The sequence below is a fragment of the Crinia signifera genome, chromosome 9 (assembly GCF_055691185.1).
Source record: "Crinia signifera chromosome 9, ASM5569118v1, whole genome shotgun sequence".
NCBI classification, from domain to species: Eukaryota; Metazoa; Chordata; class Amphibia; order Anura; family Myobatrachidae; genus Crinia; species Crinia signifera.
In genome coordinates this window covers 132,676,880-132,694,959 of record NC_139225.1, presented here as the reverse complement: position 1 = coordinate 132,694,959, position 18,080 = coordinate 132,676,880, and the positions used below count along the sequence as shown (strand labels likewise).

General features: G+C 50.0%; 1 protein-coding gene across 8 annotated transcripts in view; it reads left to right on the top strand.

Annotated features, from left to right (window-relative positions):
- The window catches only part of LOC146036066 (distal membrane-arm assembly complex protein 2-like), a 51,273-nt gene that overhangs the window by 13,623 nt on the left and 19,570 nt on the right, over positions 1 to 18,080 (top strand). For all 8 annotated transcript variants that reach the window (XR_014460764.1, XR_014460761.1, XR_014460765.1 and 5 more), the window contains exons 2-5: positions 7,267 to 7,454; positions 7,580 to 7,660; positions 9,200 to 9,336; positions 17,175 to 17,337. Coding sequence is in view for 3 of the 8 variants with exons in the window: in XM_083159838.1 (XP_083015964.1) it covers positions 7,267 to 7,454; positions 7,580 to 7,660; positions 9,200 to 9,336; positions 17,175 to 17,337 (569 nt within the window). In the remaining 5 variants the exon portion in view is untranslated. The remainder of the gene's footprint in view (positions 1 to 7,266; positions 7,455 to 7,579; positions 7,661 to 9,199; positions 9,337 to 17,174; positions 17,338 to 18,080) is intronic.

Here is an 18,080-nt window from a genome sequence, read left to right as displayed (position 1 = left end):
TCAGGTTCTGAAATTCTGTTCCAAGACCAGGGACCCAACAACTTGGGCGGTGGATGCCATGACGGTTCCGTGGCATTTTTACCTGGTCTACATTTTTCCTCCATTCCCAATGATACCGAGGGTATTGAGAAGAGTGAAGTCTCAACAAGTTCAGGCCATTCTGATTTCACCAGGAGGTTGTGGTATTCGGACATTCTGAGGTTATCAGTGAAATCTTGGCCTCTTCCTCTTTGTCAGGCCCTCCTAAGACAAGGGCCGTTTCTGCACCTGGCTCGGCTCAGTTTGACGGCCTGGCTTATGAGACCACCTTACTAAAAAAGAAGGGTCTCTCTGATGCAGTTGTCCAGACTATGCTTAGGGCTCGTAAAGCCAGTCTCGGCTGCTAATTATCACCGAGTATGGAAAATATACATCAGGTGGTGTGAGCGTCAAAAGGTACACACATCCAGGTTCAAGGTGTCTAGATTATTGGCGTTCCTGCAGGACGGTTTTTCATCTGGACTGGGATTACAGTCCCTGAAAGTACAGCTTTCTGCTCTGTCCATTTTCTTCCAGAATAAGATAGCCCTTTTTTTCCTAAAGTCCAAACCTTCTTACAGGGTGTTACCAGGTCAAAACCACCATACAGGCAGCCGGTGGCGCCTTGGGATTTATCGTTGGTTCTGTCAGTGTTACAGAATCCTCCTTTTGAACCATTAAGGTCAGCCGACCTTAAATATGTTTCTTGGAAACTGACGTTTCTGTTAGCCATTGCTTCGGCTAGACGTGTTTCGAAGTTAGGAGAGTTGTCCTGTAAATCTCCACATTTAATTTTTCATGAAGATAGGGCTGTGCTTCGGACAGTGCCTAAGTTTTTACCAAAAGTGGTTTCTTCTTTTCATTTAAACCAGGAGATTGTGCTCCCGGTGTTTTCCCCTCCAGAAGGGGCAAAAAATAGGGACAAATTAAGAAATTTATACGTAGTTCGTGCCTTGCGAATTTACGTGGAAAGGGTAAAGGACATCCGCAAAACGGATCTGTTGTTGGTATTGGACGATGTGCATAAGAGCGGGTGGCCTGCTTCTAAGCAGACTATTGCTAGGTGGCTAAGGTCAGTAATTGCCTTTGCCTACACCAAGGTGGGTAGACCGGTTCAGTCTCGAATGAATGCACATATCACCAGGTCAGTTGCTTCCTCAAGGGCAGTGCATCATGGAGCTACAGCGGAGCAGTTGTGCAGGGCTGCCACTTGGTCCTCTGTTCACACCTTTACCAAATTTTACAAGTTTCATGAGTTTGCGTCGGAGGACGCTTCATTTGGACCGGCAGTGATGAGAACTGTCAGTCTGAGCGTACCCTCCCATAGTACTGGCTCGTGAACGTTCCAAGGTTAGCTGTGTCACCGGACTGGACGAAAGAGAAAAGGGGATTTTTGTAAGAACTTACCGTTCTAACCCCTTTCTCTGAGTCCAGTCTGGTGACACAGCGTTCCCTCCCCTACGCTCAGTAAGTCATACCGTTCGTGTGTGTCATGTTATGGTTATATGATTGTGCATATAAGATGTTGGGCATTGTACTGAGTTGTGTATCCTAGTGTGCTTTTTAAGTTGAACTGAAGCATGATGGGATGCGGAAGAGGAGGAGCCTGCATCTAGTGGAAAGCTTTCAGCAATAGGTGCCTGGCTCCTGTGGACCCTCCTACATACCAAGGTTAGCTGTGTCACCGGACTGGACTGAAAGGGGTTTGAACAGTTAGTTCTTACAAAAATCCCCTTTTCATGGGCGTGCCAAAAAATATGCAGAGAGAGACAGGGAAAACACTGGCATGCTAAGTCTGTTAGGGGAGGGTGTGTGATGTCAGCAGCAGCCCGGATGTGCCTGTTTTTAATTGCAGCACAGAGTAAGTCCTGGGCTAAGCGGTGCCTAGTGTAGAAATCATTCAATGGTGCGCCTCTTATGAAGGATTTTGGACATTTTTGGCTTGCACCCATACACATCCATTTGCACAGCGAGTACATTAATTTGCAAGGTGGGTTTTCAATGGGAGGGGAGGGGGGGCGGGGCGGCAGCTTAATGAAACGCTTGGCGCTGCACAATCGGGTCTAAATTGGGCCCTAAATGCGGATATTGTCTGGTATAAGGTTTATTTATATCTATTGTTGTCAAACCCTTACTGGTCCTCGTGTGAGCGATCCATTGCCACTCCGTCACATGCCCCTTCAGCAGCAAAGTGGAGATCCAATCGAATTGCATGCTGTCAGCGGCTGCAGAGCATGCACAGCATGAAAACATCTGCAAAACCTCTTTTTATCAGCCCCTTATCTGTTAATCTACATTGAAGGTTCTGAGACAAAAGATCGACACAAGCGAAATGTCAACACGGGGATGGTCCACACATGAAAAAGTCTTCATTTATTGGGACTTTTTCATGGTTTACGATCCACCTGGCTTCTGATTGGGAACGGTAAAGTGTGTTGAGGGAAAGAAGGGTATGTGCTGCAATAATTGGGGGTCCACGTGCTCCGGTAATGACAATGACAACAAATAAAGTGAAAAACTCACAGCGGCTTTTTGATGTCGACCTTTATTCAGTGTTGACCTTCTTTATTGCAAAAAGGGGGTGTTATCGGAGTGCGCTAATCAGGGTACCACCTAGCCAATTTTCACATTTAGTCCATTCCACTGATGCGTTTATCAGTAATTTTAAAAACACACACAGTTCTTCCGTCCACTTTTCAAACAAGAAGATGACTCCAAGTCAGACAAATGGTCCTTTATTCATAAAACCCAACGCGTTTCGTCACAAGGGACTTTGTCAGGGGTATGGCAAAACAGTTGTTAACCTCACACCAAGATTGAGTTTGAGACCGCTGACTGCTAACAGAAGTGATTGGATGCTTATACTGGGGACACACTCCAGCGTATCAATCTGCTAGCAGCTCTCTCAGGACTACACAGGCTTTATTCATTGGAATTGCTCCGCCTTGAGTTGAAGATATCTGTGGTCAAGCGGGTCATATATTAGACAATCAAGTGGGAGGAACTAACCACTATTAACACCATGAGCTTCCAAGACCACCTTTACCGACTGCTAACAATATAAAACCGAGTCCTTGAATCACTTAGATTTTACAAATTGGGTGAAGACACACAATCTTGGTGTGAGGTTAACAACTGTTTTGCCATACCCCTGACGAAGTCCCTTGTGACGAAACTCGTCACCATGAGTGGGGTGTTAGAGAGCAGCCAGTGATGGGACTGGCTGTAGCTCAGCACTGACATCCCTCTTTGGCGCATGTGCATCTTATGGGGAGTTGGAGGCGGAGCTACTTGGTCTGACTTTCTGGGTGGATTTAGGGGTGGCCATTTTGCACCCAGCCATCGATAGTCAGAAAATATGTTTTAGCTATCAATGGTTAGCCATTATATTTGACTGAATGGCCCAAGGACCAATCAAAATGTGGGGCAGGGGTGTCGGGGCGGAGCTATGCTAAGTGTCCCGACACATTGAAAAAAAAAAGGAACGTCGGTTCTCCTTTGCCATCGATGTAGGGAAACCATCTGGTTCTCCCACATCGATGGCACAAGTATTCAACATCAGCCATAAACCATTGGTGATTTCAAATCATCAATGGTCGATGGCCATCCCTAGGTGGATTGTCCCTTTTTGCTTTTAACCAGAAGTGTTAGATGGCCAGACCAGCCCTGAGAGCAGTCATTTACTAACAATTCACTAGATCGGACAATCCTCATCAACCAGTGTTTACACCAGGCCCTGGCCACAAGTGATCTGTCTGTTCTGGACACAGCTCTGGCTTCTTCCAGCCCTGCATGTGTGCATATCGTATGTGCATGTACTTACTGCACATTTCAAAGAAAAAAAACACCCTTCCGCTCTGCATCTCTCTGGTGGGCTCCAGGAAAGCTGGTAGTCTTCAATGCACACCCCCCCCCCCCCCGCCCCACTGCAGGGTGGGCTGGGGTCACGGTGGAGGGGCAGCCAGGATCCACCTTCCAGTGGGTGCATCTCCTTGTAGTGAGGATTTCTGTGGCTTAGGACTCCCCCTGCTGGCTGGCACCAGTGTACTTTGCAAATCAGACGGCTCTGGCTGCTGGGTGGTGTGAGAAAAGTGCTGGGTGGGAACCTCTTCAAAAATACGAGTTCTAAGGATCTTCACTACATCAAAAACAAGGTTGTGTTAGAAGAATCTATGGGACTGTCAGTTCACATCAGCTGCTGGACTTGCTGAGTTCAATTGCCATTGCTTCCGCCATCTCTGGTTGCTGGTTCCAATGTACTTGAATACGGAACTGGTGTTGTGTTGGATACTTTTGCATTATAAAATGAGCATATTTAATAAGACTGTACGCCTGTATTTTTTGCTGTCTGCTCCCACCGCAAATGCGCCTGAGTTCGTTTGTCCACTTGTACTCTGGGATACATTTACACCCTAGCAGGTCTATAGCAGAAGCCTGAACTGAATTTAGGTGTGAGTTCAAATCTAACACCCTATAGCAGTGGTTCTCAAACTCGGTCCTCAGGACCCCCACACAGTGCATGTTCTCCAGGTCTCCACACAGAATCACAAGTGAAATAATTAGCTCCACCTGTGGATGTTTTAAAATGTATTGGTAATGAGTGCACCTGCCGGGTGACCTGGAAAACGTGAACTGTTGGGGGGTCCTGAGGACCGAGGTTGAGAACCACTGCTCTATAGTAAAGCGGATATTTATTTTCTTACATACAAATAAGAGTAACAGGATTGGCTTCAGAGGGGCACCTGCAAATGGTGATAAAGTTATTACGGCGCTGGCTATTGTCATAATCATCCTCAACACACTCAATGGTATTGCTACCAATATGCATATCTGTGTTCCCATACGCAACTGCCTCCGTTCCCAATTGGCCAAACATGCCAATACCACCATCTGTATATGTAAAAGGATAACTACGCCTCACCTTTATGAGGTGAAGTACCGCCACTGGCCACTAGAGGCCACTCGATGGACCAAATAACTCCTAAACTGTCACTGCTCAAAGTGAATGTACATTGCAGATTGCCATAATTTTTACAGGCTTTTAGCTAGTAAGAGTTATAAAGCTTTACATCTATTATGCCCTATGTCTACAAAATTCCATAATGCTGCCCATACATTTGTGAGATATTGCATTCAATCATTCGATTTCGACCACATCTGGCTGATAAATTGAATGATTGTATGCATTTTTAAGGGACCATTCGACGCAATGTGTGAGCTGCCTTCAAATTTCGCATTGATATAGTGTGTGCTGCACATAATATCTATCGAATTGCAGGAGCGGTCATGTGTTTTTTTAACCACATGCGATCACTCGCATGCAATCCGCAGGTGGAGGTAAGGCTTTCGGTGGTGTGGGGTTTGGGGAGAGGGGACCGGAGAGACAGCTGGCAGTATGAAAGAGGGCGGGCAGGTGGAGTAGCATAGCGCCTGAAGTAGCGGGCGGCGAGGGGTCAGCGTGGCGGCAGAATTGTTTAAAACACTGGGCAGCCCTCTGATTGGCTGAGCTGTCTCAGTCCAGTGTGTTACATTTCTTTTCAAATTCTGACACTGCGCTGACCCCCGCTGCCTGCTAGCACCGCCCTCTTCCAGCACCAGATGTGCCATCGCAAGATGGCATGCGACATTGGGTGCTGAAAGGGGGCAAGTTTTGCACCATAAGATGCAATCGGATTCGATAGACATTGCACTGTATGGCCAGCATTACTGCTCATGCTGTATTAATGGTGCATGTCCCTTCCCCCGCCCCGCACAAGTACCAAATCTGCACACTTTATAGGCATTCACTTGTTTGTGCATATGTCAGTAGAAATGTTAGTAATGTACGCTAAGAAAGCAAGCGTGTATTCGGTGCTACATGAACCACTCTGTGTCACTGCCACTCCGCGTCACTGCCAGACCGCACCGGATATGTGAAAGGAAGGCTGCAGCGACCAGGATGGTGGTAATCTTAGATCCACTGTATGGGGGCTCAACCAATGGAGCTTGGGAATTCTCTGAAGATATAAAAAGCTGAGCGCAGGACTTCCATTCTTTCCACACTGATGTCATCAATAATAGAAGACGTTTAAAAATGTGATTGGCTGGGCTTCTTCCCATGTACCAAATCTTAATATTATTAGACTTATCTTGTTCTATGCATTCGCCCCATTCCGCCTCTAAATCACCCCCAACTTTTCCAGCTATTTTAACGGGACTCCTGTTAGCAAAGTTGGTCCTTTTCACTAGTGCCGCCTTTTAGTAACTATATAAATGTATATACACCTTTCAGGTCTTGTATTCTCCCCATATAGAGGTGAGAAGTCAGAGCAAAGGGCTGATGTGTTTTATCCTACTGTATGTCACAAGCTTGCAAAAACCAGAATCTACAGATATAATATTATATAGTATATGTCTGTGGGGGCCCTGGACATCAAAAGGTCTGTGCCTCCCCCTGATGGGGGCATGTCGGCCCCCCTGGACGAAGGCAGGTCCCCCCTCCGCTGGTACCTGGCCAGCGCAGAGATCCGGGCAGCAGGGTCTCTGCCGCAGATGCACAGTCAGTGGCAGGTTCTCTGCGGTGGATGGGAACTAGTAGCGCTACTAGTTTCTATCTGCTGCAGGGATCCCGCCGCTGACTTCCCATCCGCCGCAGGCACACCACCACTGACTTCCCATCCGCCGCAGGCACACCGCTGCTGACTTCCCATCCACCGCAGGCACACCGCTGCTGACTTCCCATCCGCCGCAGGCACACCGCTGCTCACTTCCCATCCGCCGCAGGGACCCCAGCACTGCATGGACCCCGGCCAGGGGAGAAGGGGACCTCTGTGGGGGCCCCTGGGCAACCGCCCCTGTCGCCTCAAGTATAATCCGCCACTGCATAGGTGAAGCTCATAAGAGCGCTAATAAAAACTGACCGGAGACTATGGGGTCAATTTACTAAGATGGGAGTTCTCTTGAAGATGAGATGTTGCCCATAGCGACCAATCAGATGATATCTATTATCTTTTAGAATTCTCTAAATAAATAAGAAGCAGAATCTAATGGGTTGCTATGGGCAACATCCCATCTTCAATAGAACTCCCGTCTTAGTAAATTTACCTCTAAGAATTATGGGAGCTGTTTGTCATTTTCCTTTAGTGTTCTACCTCATGAAAGCAGAGTTTTGGCCCAATGCGCTGTGCCCGCAGTGTACAGTACAAATGTTGAATACAGATGATTTAATGTAACATGCTAAGAGAAGTCTTCCTGTGTCCCCTGTTCTAGTTGCAGAGTGTCCGGCTGCTGCTGCCGCGTCCCATGGGCTATGGGTGCATACGTCACAGTTCGTCCTACTCGTTCCCCGAAGTTAAGCAGAAGGTGCATGAGTACCTGAGGAACCATTCTCCTGCATTTCAGGCTTTAATGAGCTGGAACGTCCGTTACCAATACTGGAAACTGCATAGTTGTAACCAGTAAGTATACAGACCCCGATCTCCTTCTCTTCCCGTCTGCCTAATATTATTCTGTTTTGCTGCACATTCTCTCCCATTATTATTATTAGGTGGATGTCTTTTATCACTATGTTACTTTGTTTTAGACAGTTGTACAAGACCGAGAAATTGTATGGAAAGAATGCTGCCGCCGCTCATTACACCCTGATGCAGAAGGGGGCTGTGAGGTAGGAACCCTAAAACTATGTGACCCTCACTGCTAAGCGAAGCACTGCTTTCTCATGCTGGGATCTGTAACTTTGTGTAAGGTGGGAAAGCGTAACCCTTGTTTGCATGTACAAAACTGACTGACTATAGGGATAGCCATCGGGTGCCGGATGACTGGCCGACGGTCGGGATCCTGACAGTATACCAACGTCGGACCCAACCAACAGGGACTGTTCTCCCTCATGGGGCTCCACAGCCCCTATAGAGGGAGAATAGAACCTGTGGTGAACGCAGCGAGCCACCGAGCCCGCAAGGAGCTTTTTTTTTTTTATTGTCAACCATTAGTGGTCGACCATATGACTGTCTATCATGAGTCCGTCTATGATCAGTCCGGATACCTCTGTCCGTTACCTCTCCGTATCCAGCAAGTTTGAAAGAGATCATTTTGGTTTCACTTTCTGTTAAGGAGTAAGATGGTCCGTCTAGTGGCCTCTAGTGGTCACTGGCAGTACTTCACCTTAGGGATGAGGAGTATTTAGCTTTTTATAAAAATAGATGAGCTCGACAGCATTCCCGAAAGATGGGAATGTCACCCCCCTGTTTTCTGGTACTGGCAACCTCTTTGGACTCAGGGGTATATTCAATTGATGTCCTATCCATTCCGAAATTCTTGTGACGTAATGGATCCGACATGGTCTATTCAATGCAGCGGCCATATCCGGATGTCGGATTTGGCTGCTGATCTAGACGTCACAGGGACTGGGTGAGCGCAGCGGCGAGAGGCGGCAGGAGCCCCCGGGAGGTAGCGGGAGCCGGGACGGGGCCTGAACAGCTGCTCTTACCTGGCCCGGTGGCAGGACAGGTGAGTGTGGCAGGATGCAGCGGATGGGACGATGGCGCCATGTAAGCTGCTGCTGCTCACCTGGTTGCCGGAAACGTGGCCAAAACCTTTCAGCTTTGGCCGCGTTTCCATCAAAAGCAGGTGGATTGGCGGCTATTCTGCCAATCCACCTGGTTTCCAGCAGGTCGCTAAAAAACCGATAGCATTTAATTGGTCGAAACCCCTTCCAACCTATTCTAGTCGAAAAGTGACATTTTTTTCCGGCAAGACAGCAGTTTCGACATCAATTGAATATATGCCTCAGACTGCCTGGCCTGGGCAGCATGGACAAGCCCGGTCACCTTGCGTAACCTAGGGGTTACTCAGATAGCCAGTGTTCACGGGGGTGATCCGATGCAGTGCTTTACAATTTGGCACAAAAACATTAATAATAAACAAAAATGTTGCAAAGTAACAGGCCCACAAACACATAAGATAGAAGCACTTGTAATCTGCATTTATCATTATTCTCTACTTATTTACAAACAAAAAGATCTTGAGAGCCATTGCTCAAAGGAAATGGTCTTTTTTTAATGTACAATATGCGATATTTTGTTTTCAGTTGATCAGTATGTCCATCATTAACTAGCGAGTATTATTGTTGTTATGTATATGAGGCACTTCCGACTAGACTGTAGCTGTAAATAAAACCACTGTTACAATGACTTCTTTCCATTAGGTTCCAGGGCCATGCAGAGTGGTTCCGGCAGAAAGGCGAGAAATTCAGCTTTGATTTCCTGCAGCACAAGGACGTTCCGGTGGAATGCGTAGACTTGAGTGGTAGCACGGTGAACAACTTGGGCCTCGGAAACATAGGTGAGAGGTCACGGAAGTTGTATTTAAAAATCAGTCTAATGGGGCTTACACACGGGGATTTCAGGGCAAAAGCGATCTCACTGGATATTAATCGCTATCGCCTCGGCTATTAAGTTCCAGCAAGCTGGATAAACCTAGTAATCGCCGGTGCCAGTGCTCTCACCGGAGAACACTGGCCCTTACAGACCGCTCCGCACACATCACTGACACATCGCTGTGTGCTGAACGGTCGTGCTGAGCATTCAGAGTGATCTCAGAACGCGCAGCAAATTTCCCAGTGTGTAGGCCCCATAACGTCAAGTTATTTTTTTCATGGCTGTGCCCAGTAAAGGGAATTGCAAATGCCAGATACCAGTCTGTTTTTATAAGCAAACCTTGCGCCCAAATCAGTTAGGATTGAGTATCTGTAATTCATTTTCACAGTGATGTTTGCACCGCATATGGCATTTGCATCCCAAATTTTCCATTTTTACAGCATAAAATGCTCTAATAATGCTCAAAAGTGGGCTAAATCGTGTAAGAAATGTGTGTAGATGTGTTTTTGAATTGTTTCCTATGTAAATATATTTTGTAAGCCCTTTCAAAGACAGTAGGGTACTTGTGTACTAACACGGCGCCCATCGCATCGCAGACCATAAGGCATGCGATGGTATGCGATGCGACGCGATATTGGCCGATGTTGTACAATGGCATACAATTTTAAAATTGTATGCCATTGTATATGGCATACAATGACATACAATGCGATGCGATTATAAATTGTATAAGCACCCTAATGGTTAAATGCACCCCCCACACCACCCCCCAAGTATAAACGTGAACCCGAAGCGTGGCGAGCGCAGCGGTACGCGTCCTACGACCTTTTCATACCCCCACTATCCACGTCGGCGTGGAGTTGAGAATTGAAAGTTTGGCAAACGCAGCGAGCCACCGAGCCCGAAGCGTGGCGAGCGGACGCGGATACCTTCACAGCTATACGCATCCCCTCGAGGGCTTCACAGGTATCCGCTGCGCTCGCCACGCTTCGGGCTCGCTGCGCTCGCCACACTTTCTATTCTCAACTCCACGCCGACGTGGATAGTGGTGGTATGAAAAGGTCGTAGGACGCCTACCGCCGCCCCTCATAGGCTCGCTGCGCTCGCCACGCTTCGGGTTCACGTTTATACTTGGGGGGTGGCGTGGGGGTGCATTTAACCATTGTAAGCACCCATTAGGGTGCTTATACAATTTAATATCGAGTATGAGTTAAAATCGCATCGCGTCGCATTGCATGCCATCGGGTGTATGGCATGCGATGCGATTCGATAAAAAAATCGGGCGACTAATAATCGGGGCGCCATGCTAGTACACAAGTACCGACAGTAGCTATGACATGAGACCGATTAGAAAGGAATATAGTAAAAAAAAAAAAAAAAAAAAGGCCCGTGGTTTATGTACACCTCATACCCAGGATTGACATTGTGCATGTGCAAAACGGGTTCTGAGTACTCACAAGCAGTGCCCTTTGGAGCGGGAAGGGGGTGGTGCCAGGCAGCATTCTACAAACCGTGGGGGGAAGACTTCCTGGCCTCTCAGAGGATCACAGAGGCATATAGGAGAACACCATTGCAGCTTCTACTGCACCACACCCATCTCCGCATCATTCTCATAGTCATTTCTCCATGATATATGGCTGTAAACAACAGAGTAGAACACAATGCCCCAATAATCAAATTTCCTAAGTACCTGTATACTCATTGAGCATATTTTGTCGATGGTTCATCATGTCGACACACCTGTATGTCATCATCATGTTGACCTTATTAGAATATTGACAGTACATTCCTGTAGGTGACTTATAGGATCCAGCCTTAACATCAGGTCTAGCTATGATGGGACAGTGACACCTGTATGTGATGGAGCAGTTCCAGCAGGCAGCATCACCCCTGCCCCTAGTGCCTAAACCTGTCCCACGGCCTAACCCTAACCTTTGGGTCCCGCAGCCTAACCCTAACCTTTGGGTCCCGCAGCCTAACCCTAACCTTTGGGTTCCTGCAGCCTAACCCTAACCTTTGGGTCCCGCAGCCTAACCCTAACCTTTGGGTCCCGCAGCCTAACCCTAACCTTTGCGTCCCGCAGCCTAACCCTAACCTTTGCGTCCCGCAGTCTAACCCTAACCTTTGCGTCCCGCAGTCTAACCCTAACCTTTGCGTCCCGCAGTCTAACCCTAACCTTTGCGTCCCGCAGCCTAACCCTAACCTTTGCGTCCCGCAGTCTAACCCTAACCTTTGCGTCCCGCAGTCTAACCCTAACCTTTGCGTCCCGCAGCCTAACCCTAACCTTTGCGTCCCGCAGCCTAACCCTAACCTTTGCGTCCCGCAGCCTAACCCTAACCTTTGCGTCCCGCAGCCTAACCCTAACCTTTGCGTCCCGCAGCCTAACCCTAACCTTTGCGTCCCGCAGCCTAACCCTAACCTTTGCGTCCCGCAGCCTAACCCTAACCTTTGCGTCCCGCAGCCTAACCCTAACCTTTGCGTCCCGCAGCCTAACCCTAACCTTTGCGTCCCGCAGCCTAACCCTAACCTTTGCGTCCCGCAGCCTAACCCTAACCTTTGCGTCCCGCAGCCTAACCCTAACCTTTGGTTCCCACAAGCTAACTCGAACCCACCGCTTCCACAGCCTAACCCTAACTTTTGGGTCCCGCACCCTAAAACCTTTGGGTCCCACAAACCTTACACTAACCCTTGGGTCCCACAAACCTAACCCTAACCCAGCTCTCCCACAGCCTAACACTAACCTTTGGGTCACAATGGCTAACCCTCTCATTTTTGCAACTGTCACCCTTTTATATGGACACTAAGTGATTCATTGCGCCCTACGGGCGCTCTTCACACCGTCGTAAGGGGCTGCGCCCCCTTAATTTGTGAACGTTTGTATTGTGAGAAATATGGTTAGAATTGAATGAAAGATGCCTGTATTGCAACTTGAGTTATAGGTGAAATGTGTTAAATAGAGAGCATATGATGTGGAAGGGGGGTGTATTGTTTTGTTTAATTAAAAAGCAGTTACAGAGTAAGATGTACATTGATAGTGTGGATGGTACAGTGACATTTGTGTGTGTGTGTGTGTGTGTGTGTGTGTGTGTGTGCAATAGTATAGTAGGGTGTTTTTGAGTCAGCGGCTCCCCACTGGCGGAGGTCACAACACAGGAAAACAGGAGGCTGGGTAGTGATAGGGGTGTGTGGGCATAAGGGGGACTAAAGAGGAGGGTGGGAGACACAGTGCAGCTTCTGCCAGTGGGTGAGGGTCCAGCGTGGCAGTATAGGACGGTGGCCCTGAGTCAGTGTCTTCTCCTACTGGGTGGGAGTTAGGGTGCATGAGAGCAGGAGGCTGGGCTATGAGGCATGATAGGGGTATGTGGGCAACACAGCGTCAGCGACTCCCCAGTGGTGGAAGTTATGGTTCAGGAGAACAGGAAGCTGGGAAGTGATAGGGGTGTGTGGGCATACGGGGGGACTAAAGAAGGGAGCAGGGGTGCTGTGAATTGTGGGAGGGGCGCGGGGGGTGCCGTGAATCGAGGGAGGGGGCAGAATTGCGGGAGAGGGTGAATCGAGGGAGGGGGCGGGGGTCCGCAAAGCGCAGGAGTGGGGCGTGAACCGCGCAAGGGGGGGTTGCGAATTGCGGGAGGGGGGGTCGCGGGGGTGCCGTAAATAGCGGGAGGGGGGGTTGGGGGGTGGCCGCCGTGAATCGCGGGAGGGGGGCGCAGGGGGTTGCAGCGAATTGCAGGAGGGGGGGTCACGGGGGCAGGGGGGTTGCTGCGAATCGCAGGAGGGAGGGCGCGGGGGGTTGCCGCGAATCGTAGGGGGGGGGGGGGGTTGGCGGCGAATCGTGGAAGGGGGGGGTCACAGGGTGGGGAGGTGCCGCGAATCACGGGAGGGGGTGGTCGCAGGGGGGGTGCCGTGAATCGCGGGAGGGGTCGTGGGGGGGGGGGGGGCGCGAATCGCCACAAGAAAAAATCAACACAGAAAGGTAAACACATGTAAATGTTGACATAAGTGTGGCATTTCATTGGTGTCCATGTCGACACATGAGAATGAATCTGAGAAAATTAAAAAAATGTCAAATAATACATAAATCTCGAAATCTCATGTCAACCTTTTTCTTCGTCGACCATAGCCATGGGGAGGGGGGGGGGGGGGGGGGTTTGCCGCGAATCGCGGGAGGGGGGGGGGGTCGTGGGGGTGCCGTGAATTGCGGGGGGGGGGTGCCACGAATCACGGGAGGGGGGTCACAGGGGGGGCGCGAATTGTGGGTGGGGCAGCGGGGGGCGCTCACCTGGTGCAGTGTCTTTGCTGGGCAACATGGGGAGGCAGAGGATGTCTGGCACTGTGGGCTCACTGGACTGGTTCTCTGTCATGTGAGTCAGTCACATACCTCCCAACATGACCCTCTCTAGGAGGGACACATTGCTCTGTTTCTGGGCTTCCCTCATAATGTATGATTGCCATCACCTGTTTCACACATGTTATTAATTGATTAGAAAGGTGCTTCAACACAGGTGATAGCAATCATTAATTAAGGGAGAAGTCCAGAAACAGAGCAATGTGTCCCTCCTGTTATACACACACTCACACACTTTGAGTGACAGATGTAGCCAAATAAGAGATTAGGTGATTCATCGCGCCCTACGGGCGCTCTTCACACCAGCATAAGGGGCTGCGCCCCTTAATTTGTGAACGTTTGTATTGTGAGAAATATGGTTAGAATTGTATGAAAGATGCCCTGTATTGCAGCTTCTGCCAGTGGGTCAGTGTCACCTCCTACTGGGTGGGAGTTAGGGTGCATGGGAGCAGGAGGCTGTGCTATGAGGCATGATAGGGGTATGTGGGCAACACAGCGTCAGCGATTACCTAGTGGTGGAAGTTACGGTTCAGGAGAGCAGGAAGCTGGGTAGTGATAGGGGTGTGTGGGCATACGGGGGAATAAAGAGGGTGGGGGACACTGTGCAGCTTCTGCCAGTGGGTGAGGGTCCAGCGTGGCAGCACAGGAGTACAGGACGGTGGCCCTGAGTCAGTGACTCTTCCTACTGGGTGGGAGTTAGGGTGCATGAGAGCAGGAGGCTGGGCGGTAAAGCATGATAGGGGAATGTGGGCAACACAGGGTGAGCGGGTTCCCACTGGCGGAAGTTACGGGGCAGGAGAACAGGAGGCAGGGCAGTAATAGAGGTGTGTGGGCATGAGGGGTAATAGAGGTTTTTGGCTGTTGCTGAGTAGGGATAGGCATTGGTGCAGACACCATAGATGCTTGGCATTGATGGCGATTTTGCACCCTGCCATCAATAGTAGTAACATATTACTTGGATAACCATCGATTGTTGTAGCTATCGATGGTCATCCATTATATCTGACTGAATAGGCCGTGGGTCAATCAGAACTTGGTGGCCTAAAAAATTTGAAACTTGATCGGTTCTCCTTTGCCATCGTTGTAGGGAAACCATCTGGTCCTCCCACATTGATGGCAAAAGTATTCAACATCGGCCATAAACCATTGATTATTTGAAATCATTGATGGTCGATGGGCGTCCCTAGAACTGGAGGAGGGTGGGGGACAGTATCCAGCTCCCGGCAGTGGGTGAGCGTCTCCTCCCACTGGGAGGGAGTGAGCGTGCATGAGAGCAGGAGGCTGTATAATAGTGGTATGTGGGCAAGACATTGATAAAAGTTGTGGCGCTGGGGGAAACCTGCAGTGCGGCAGCCAGGGCCTGATTTCCCACCTAGGGGTGGCACCTGCTTGTGGCGGTACAGGATGTGGGGTACGTGAAATGCGGGAGCGGGGTCGCGGTGGTCCGCTGGGGGGTGGAATTGCCCGAAGGGGTTCCGCAAATTGCGGGGGGGGGGGGGGGCGTGTGCGGGGATCCGCGATTAGCGGGAGGGGGCGGGGGTCCACAAATCGTGGGAGGGGGCGCGGGGGGGCTTGAATCGTGGGAAGGGGGTCCGCAAATTGCGGGAGGGGGTTGTCGGGGTTAGTGAATTGCGGGAGGGGCGCGGGGGGTGCCGTGAGTCAAGGGAGGGGGCGCTGGGGGGTGGTGCGGGGGCTGTGAATGGCAGGAGAGGGGTGTGGGGGGTGCCGTAAATTGCATGAGGGGGGGCGTGAATCAAGGGAGGGGGGGCACAGGGGGGTGGTGTGGGGGTCCGTGAATCGCGGGAGGGGGCATGAATCGCTGGAGGGGGGGGGGTCGTGGGGGGGCTGCGAATCGCGGGAGGGGGGGCGTGAATCGTGGGAGGGGGGTCTGCAAATTGCGGGAGGGGGCGCTGGAGGTGGAGTGTGAATTGCGGGGTGGTCCGCAAATCGCGGGAGGTGCCGAGGGGGTCTGCAAACCGCGGGAGGGGGGCGCTACGGGGGGTTCTGTGAATCGCACGGGGGGGGGGGGGGCGAATTGTAGGAGGGGGGGTCGCAAATCGTAGTAGGGGGCGTACCGTGAATCGCGGGAGGGGGCGGTGGTCTGCAAATCGCGGGAGGTGCGGGTTCGCGGGGGAGGCTTTTAATCACGGGAGGGGGGGTCGCGGGGGTCCCGCGAATCGCGGGAGGGGGGGGGGGGTCGCAGGGGTCCTGGCAGAGGGTGGGGGTGTGCGTGAGTAATGGTGGCTGTGGAGTAATGGTGGGCGTGTACTGTAGCCCTGGCTGGGCAGGGGGAGGTGAGGTCAAGGGGGTGGAACGTTATACACATGAAAATGTTCTACACAGGAACGTTCTACACAGGGGATGAATGACAGATCTGGCTAAATACAGTATATAAGAGATTGGGAAAATGTCAACAATGTCAATATAACTGTTGACATCATGGCCTTGACATATAGGGTTATGCCGTCACCATGTCAACATTAGAAATGTTAACAATCATAATGATTGTTAACATTTCTAATGTTGACATGGTGACGGCATAACCCTATATGGCGCTGCTTATGATTGCAAAGATGAATCATCCCCCAGTGAATGTCGGTGTGCTTGGCGGTAGGAGCTTATCTTCCAGTGCTGATAGTATACACAGCACAGTGGCCCTTCTGCAGCTTCATCCAGTAATAGATACGAATGTTGAGCTGATGTGAGTGACTAGAAAACACTCATTTGTCACTCTCAGAAGTGTGGATAGATGCCTCTGACGGGATACGGTCATTGGGTCTACAGAAAGTTGTTCGACAACGTTAGGTCGACATTGGTCAATGTCGACATAGGTCTAGGTTGACAGTCTTAAGGTCGACATGGGGTTGTTCACTGTTTTTTGAGCCGACATGTGCTGACAGGCGGTATTTCATGCCCTACCATCCACTAGGACGTTGTGGAAGAATAAAATAGTGTGCCGAGCGCAGCATCGCAAGCGATGCGAGGGGATGTGGTGCACTTCAAACTGTGTCCATGTCGACTGTGTCGACATTCGGGTAAAAAAACAGAGAAAAACCCCATGTCGACCTTTTGACTGTCGACCTACACACTGTCCACCTAATGCTTGTGTCGACCTATTGACCTGTCCACCTAGAACCATGTCTACCTAGACCCATGTCGACCTAACGGTGTGGACCAACTTGCTGTAGACCCAATGATCCCAACCCCCTCTGACGCAGAGCTTTGAAAAGAGTGTGTAACATTGTAAAGTCACTATTTACTTGCGAGAGGTAGGTTAGATTGCAAGCTCCATGGCGGCAGGGAACTGATAACATAACTCGTATTGTAAAACACTGTTTGTCGTGTTGACTATACATTAAATAAATGCAAATACTTTTAAAACTAGATTTGCACTGAGGGAGTGAGGTTAGGAGAGTGTTTGTGGCTGCTGTAATGTTGTGTGTCCTCCTGTTGCACAGTGTCACTACAGGAGCTGCGATACCTGAACCTCAGCCGCTGCCATTACATAGATGACTGGGCTCTAAGCCGGCTACATGCATTCCAGAATTGTCTGGAAGTCCTCTCACTGGCTGGATGTCCACATGTCACGGAGCGAGGACTGGCCACCCTGCACCATCTGCGGTGAGTATCCACTACTGATCCTCCTTTCCATTACTTACTAGAATAAGTCTGCCGTGTTCTGTAGCGAGAGGCTGCCAACACCATGTGTCCTCTCTTCTGCTTCATCATATGCCCCCAACAGTCCCAATTGTATTCTGCCATGGGGGAACCGACCTCCTGGAGAGGGTATGTGGCTGCCAGTGTTGTATGGTGCAGTTTGTTTGGGGTGGGCTACTGTTCTTGAACTACACATCCCAGCTTGCCCTTATAGCAAAACTGTGTCTGGCATGCTGAGATCTATAGTTCCACAACTGCTGAAGGCACACTTTAAGGTTCATACACACTTCCTGATGTGAGCGGTGGCCATCGTTACGACCCGCTCCTTCGACTCGTCAATGACTCGCGGCAGTGCACATCGTCCGCCGGCGGGTGCATACACACTGGACTTTATAATGAACACTAACGCTCAAAGGGCTAGAGCAGGGGTGGCCAAACCTGTCCTCAAGATCTACCAACGGTGCATGTTTTCCAGGCAACCTGTGGATCTATACTAGGAATAAATGCAGCAGGTTTGAAAATGTGACCGTTAAAGCATAATTTTCAGGATTTTATATCTGTAATATTATGCTATCCTGATGAGGATGAGACAGTAATATTGAGCTTCACATCACAGGGGTATCACACCACAATATACATAGCCATTGGGTATAGGCAGCCGGCTCATGTGAATAAATCTAACCAACTTCAGTACCTACTGCCGCATT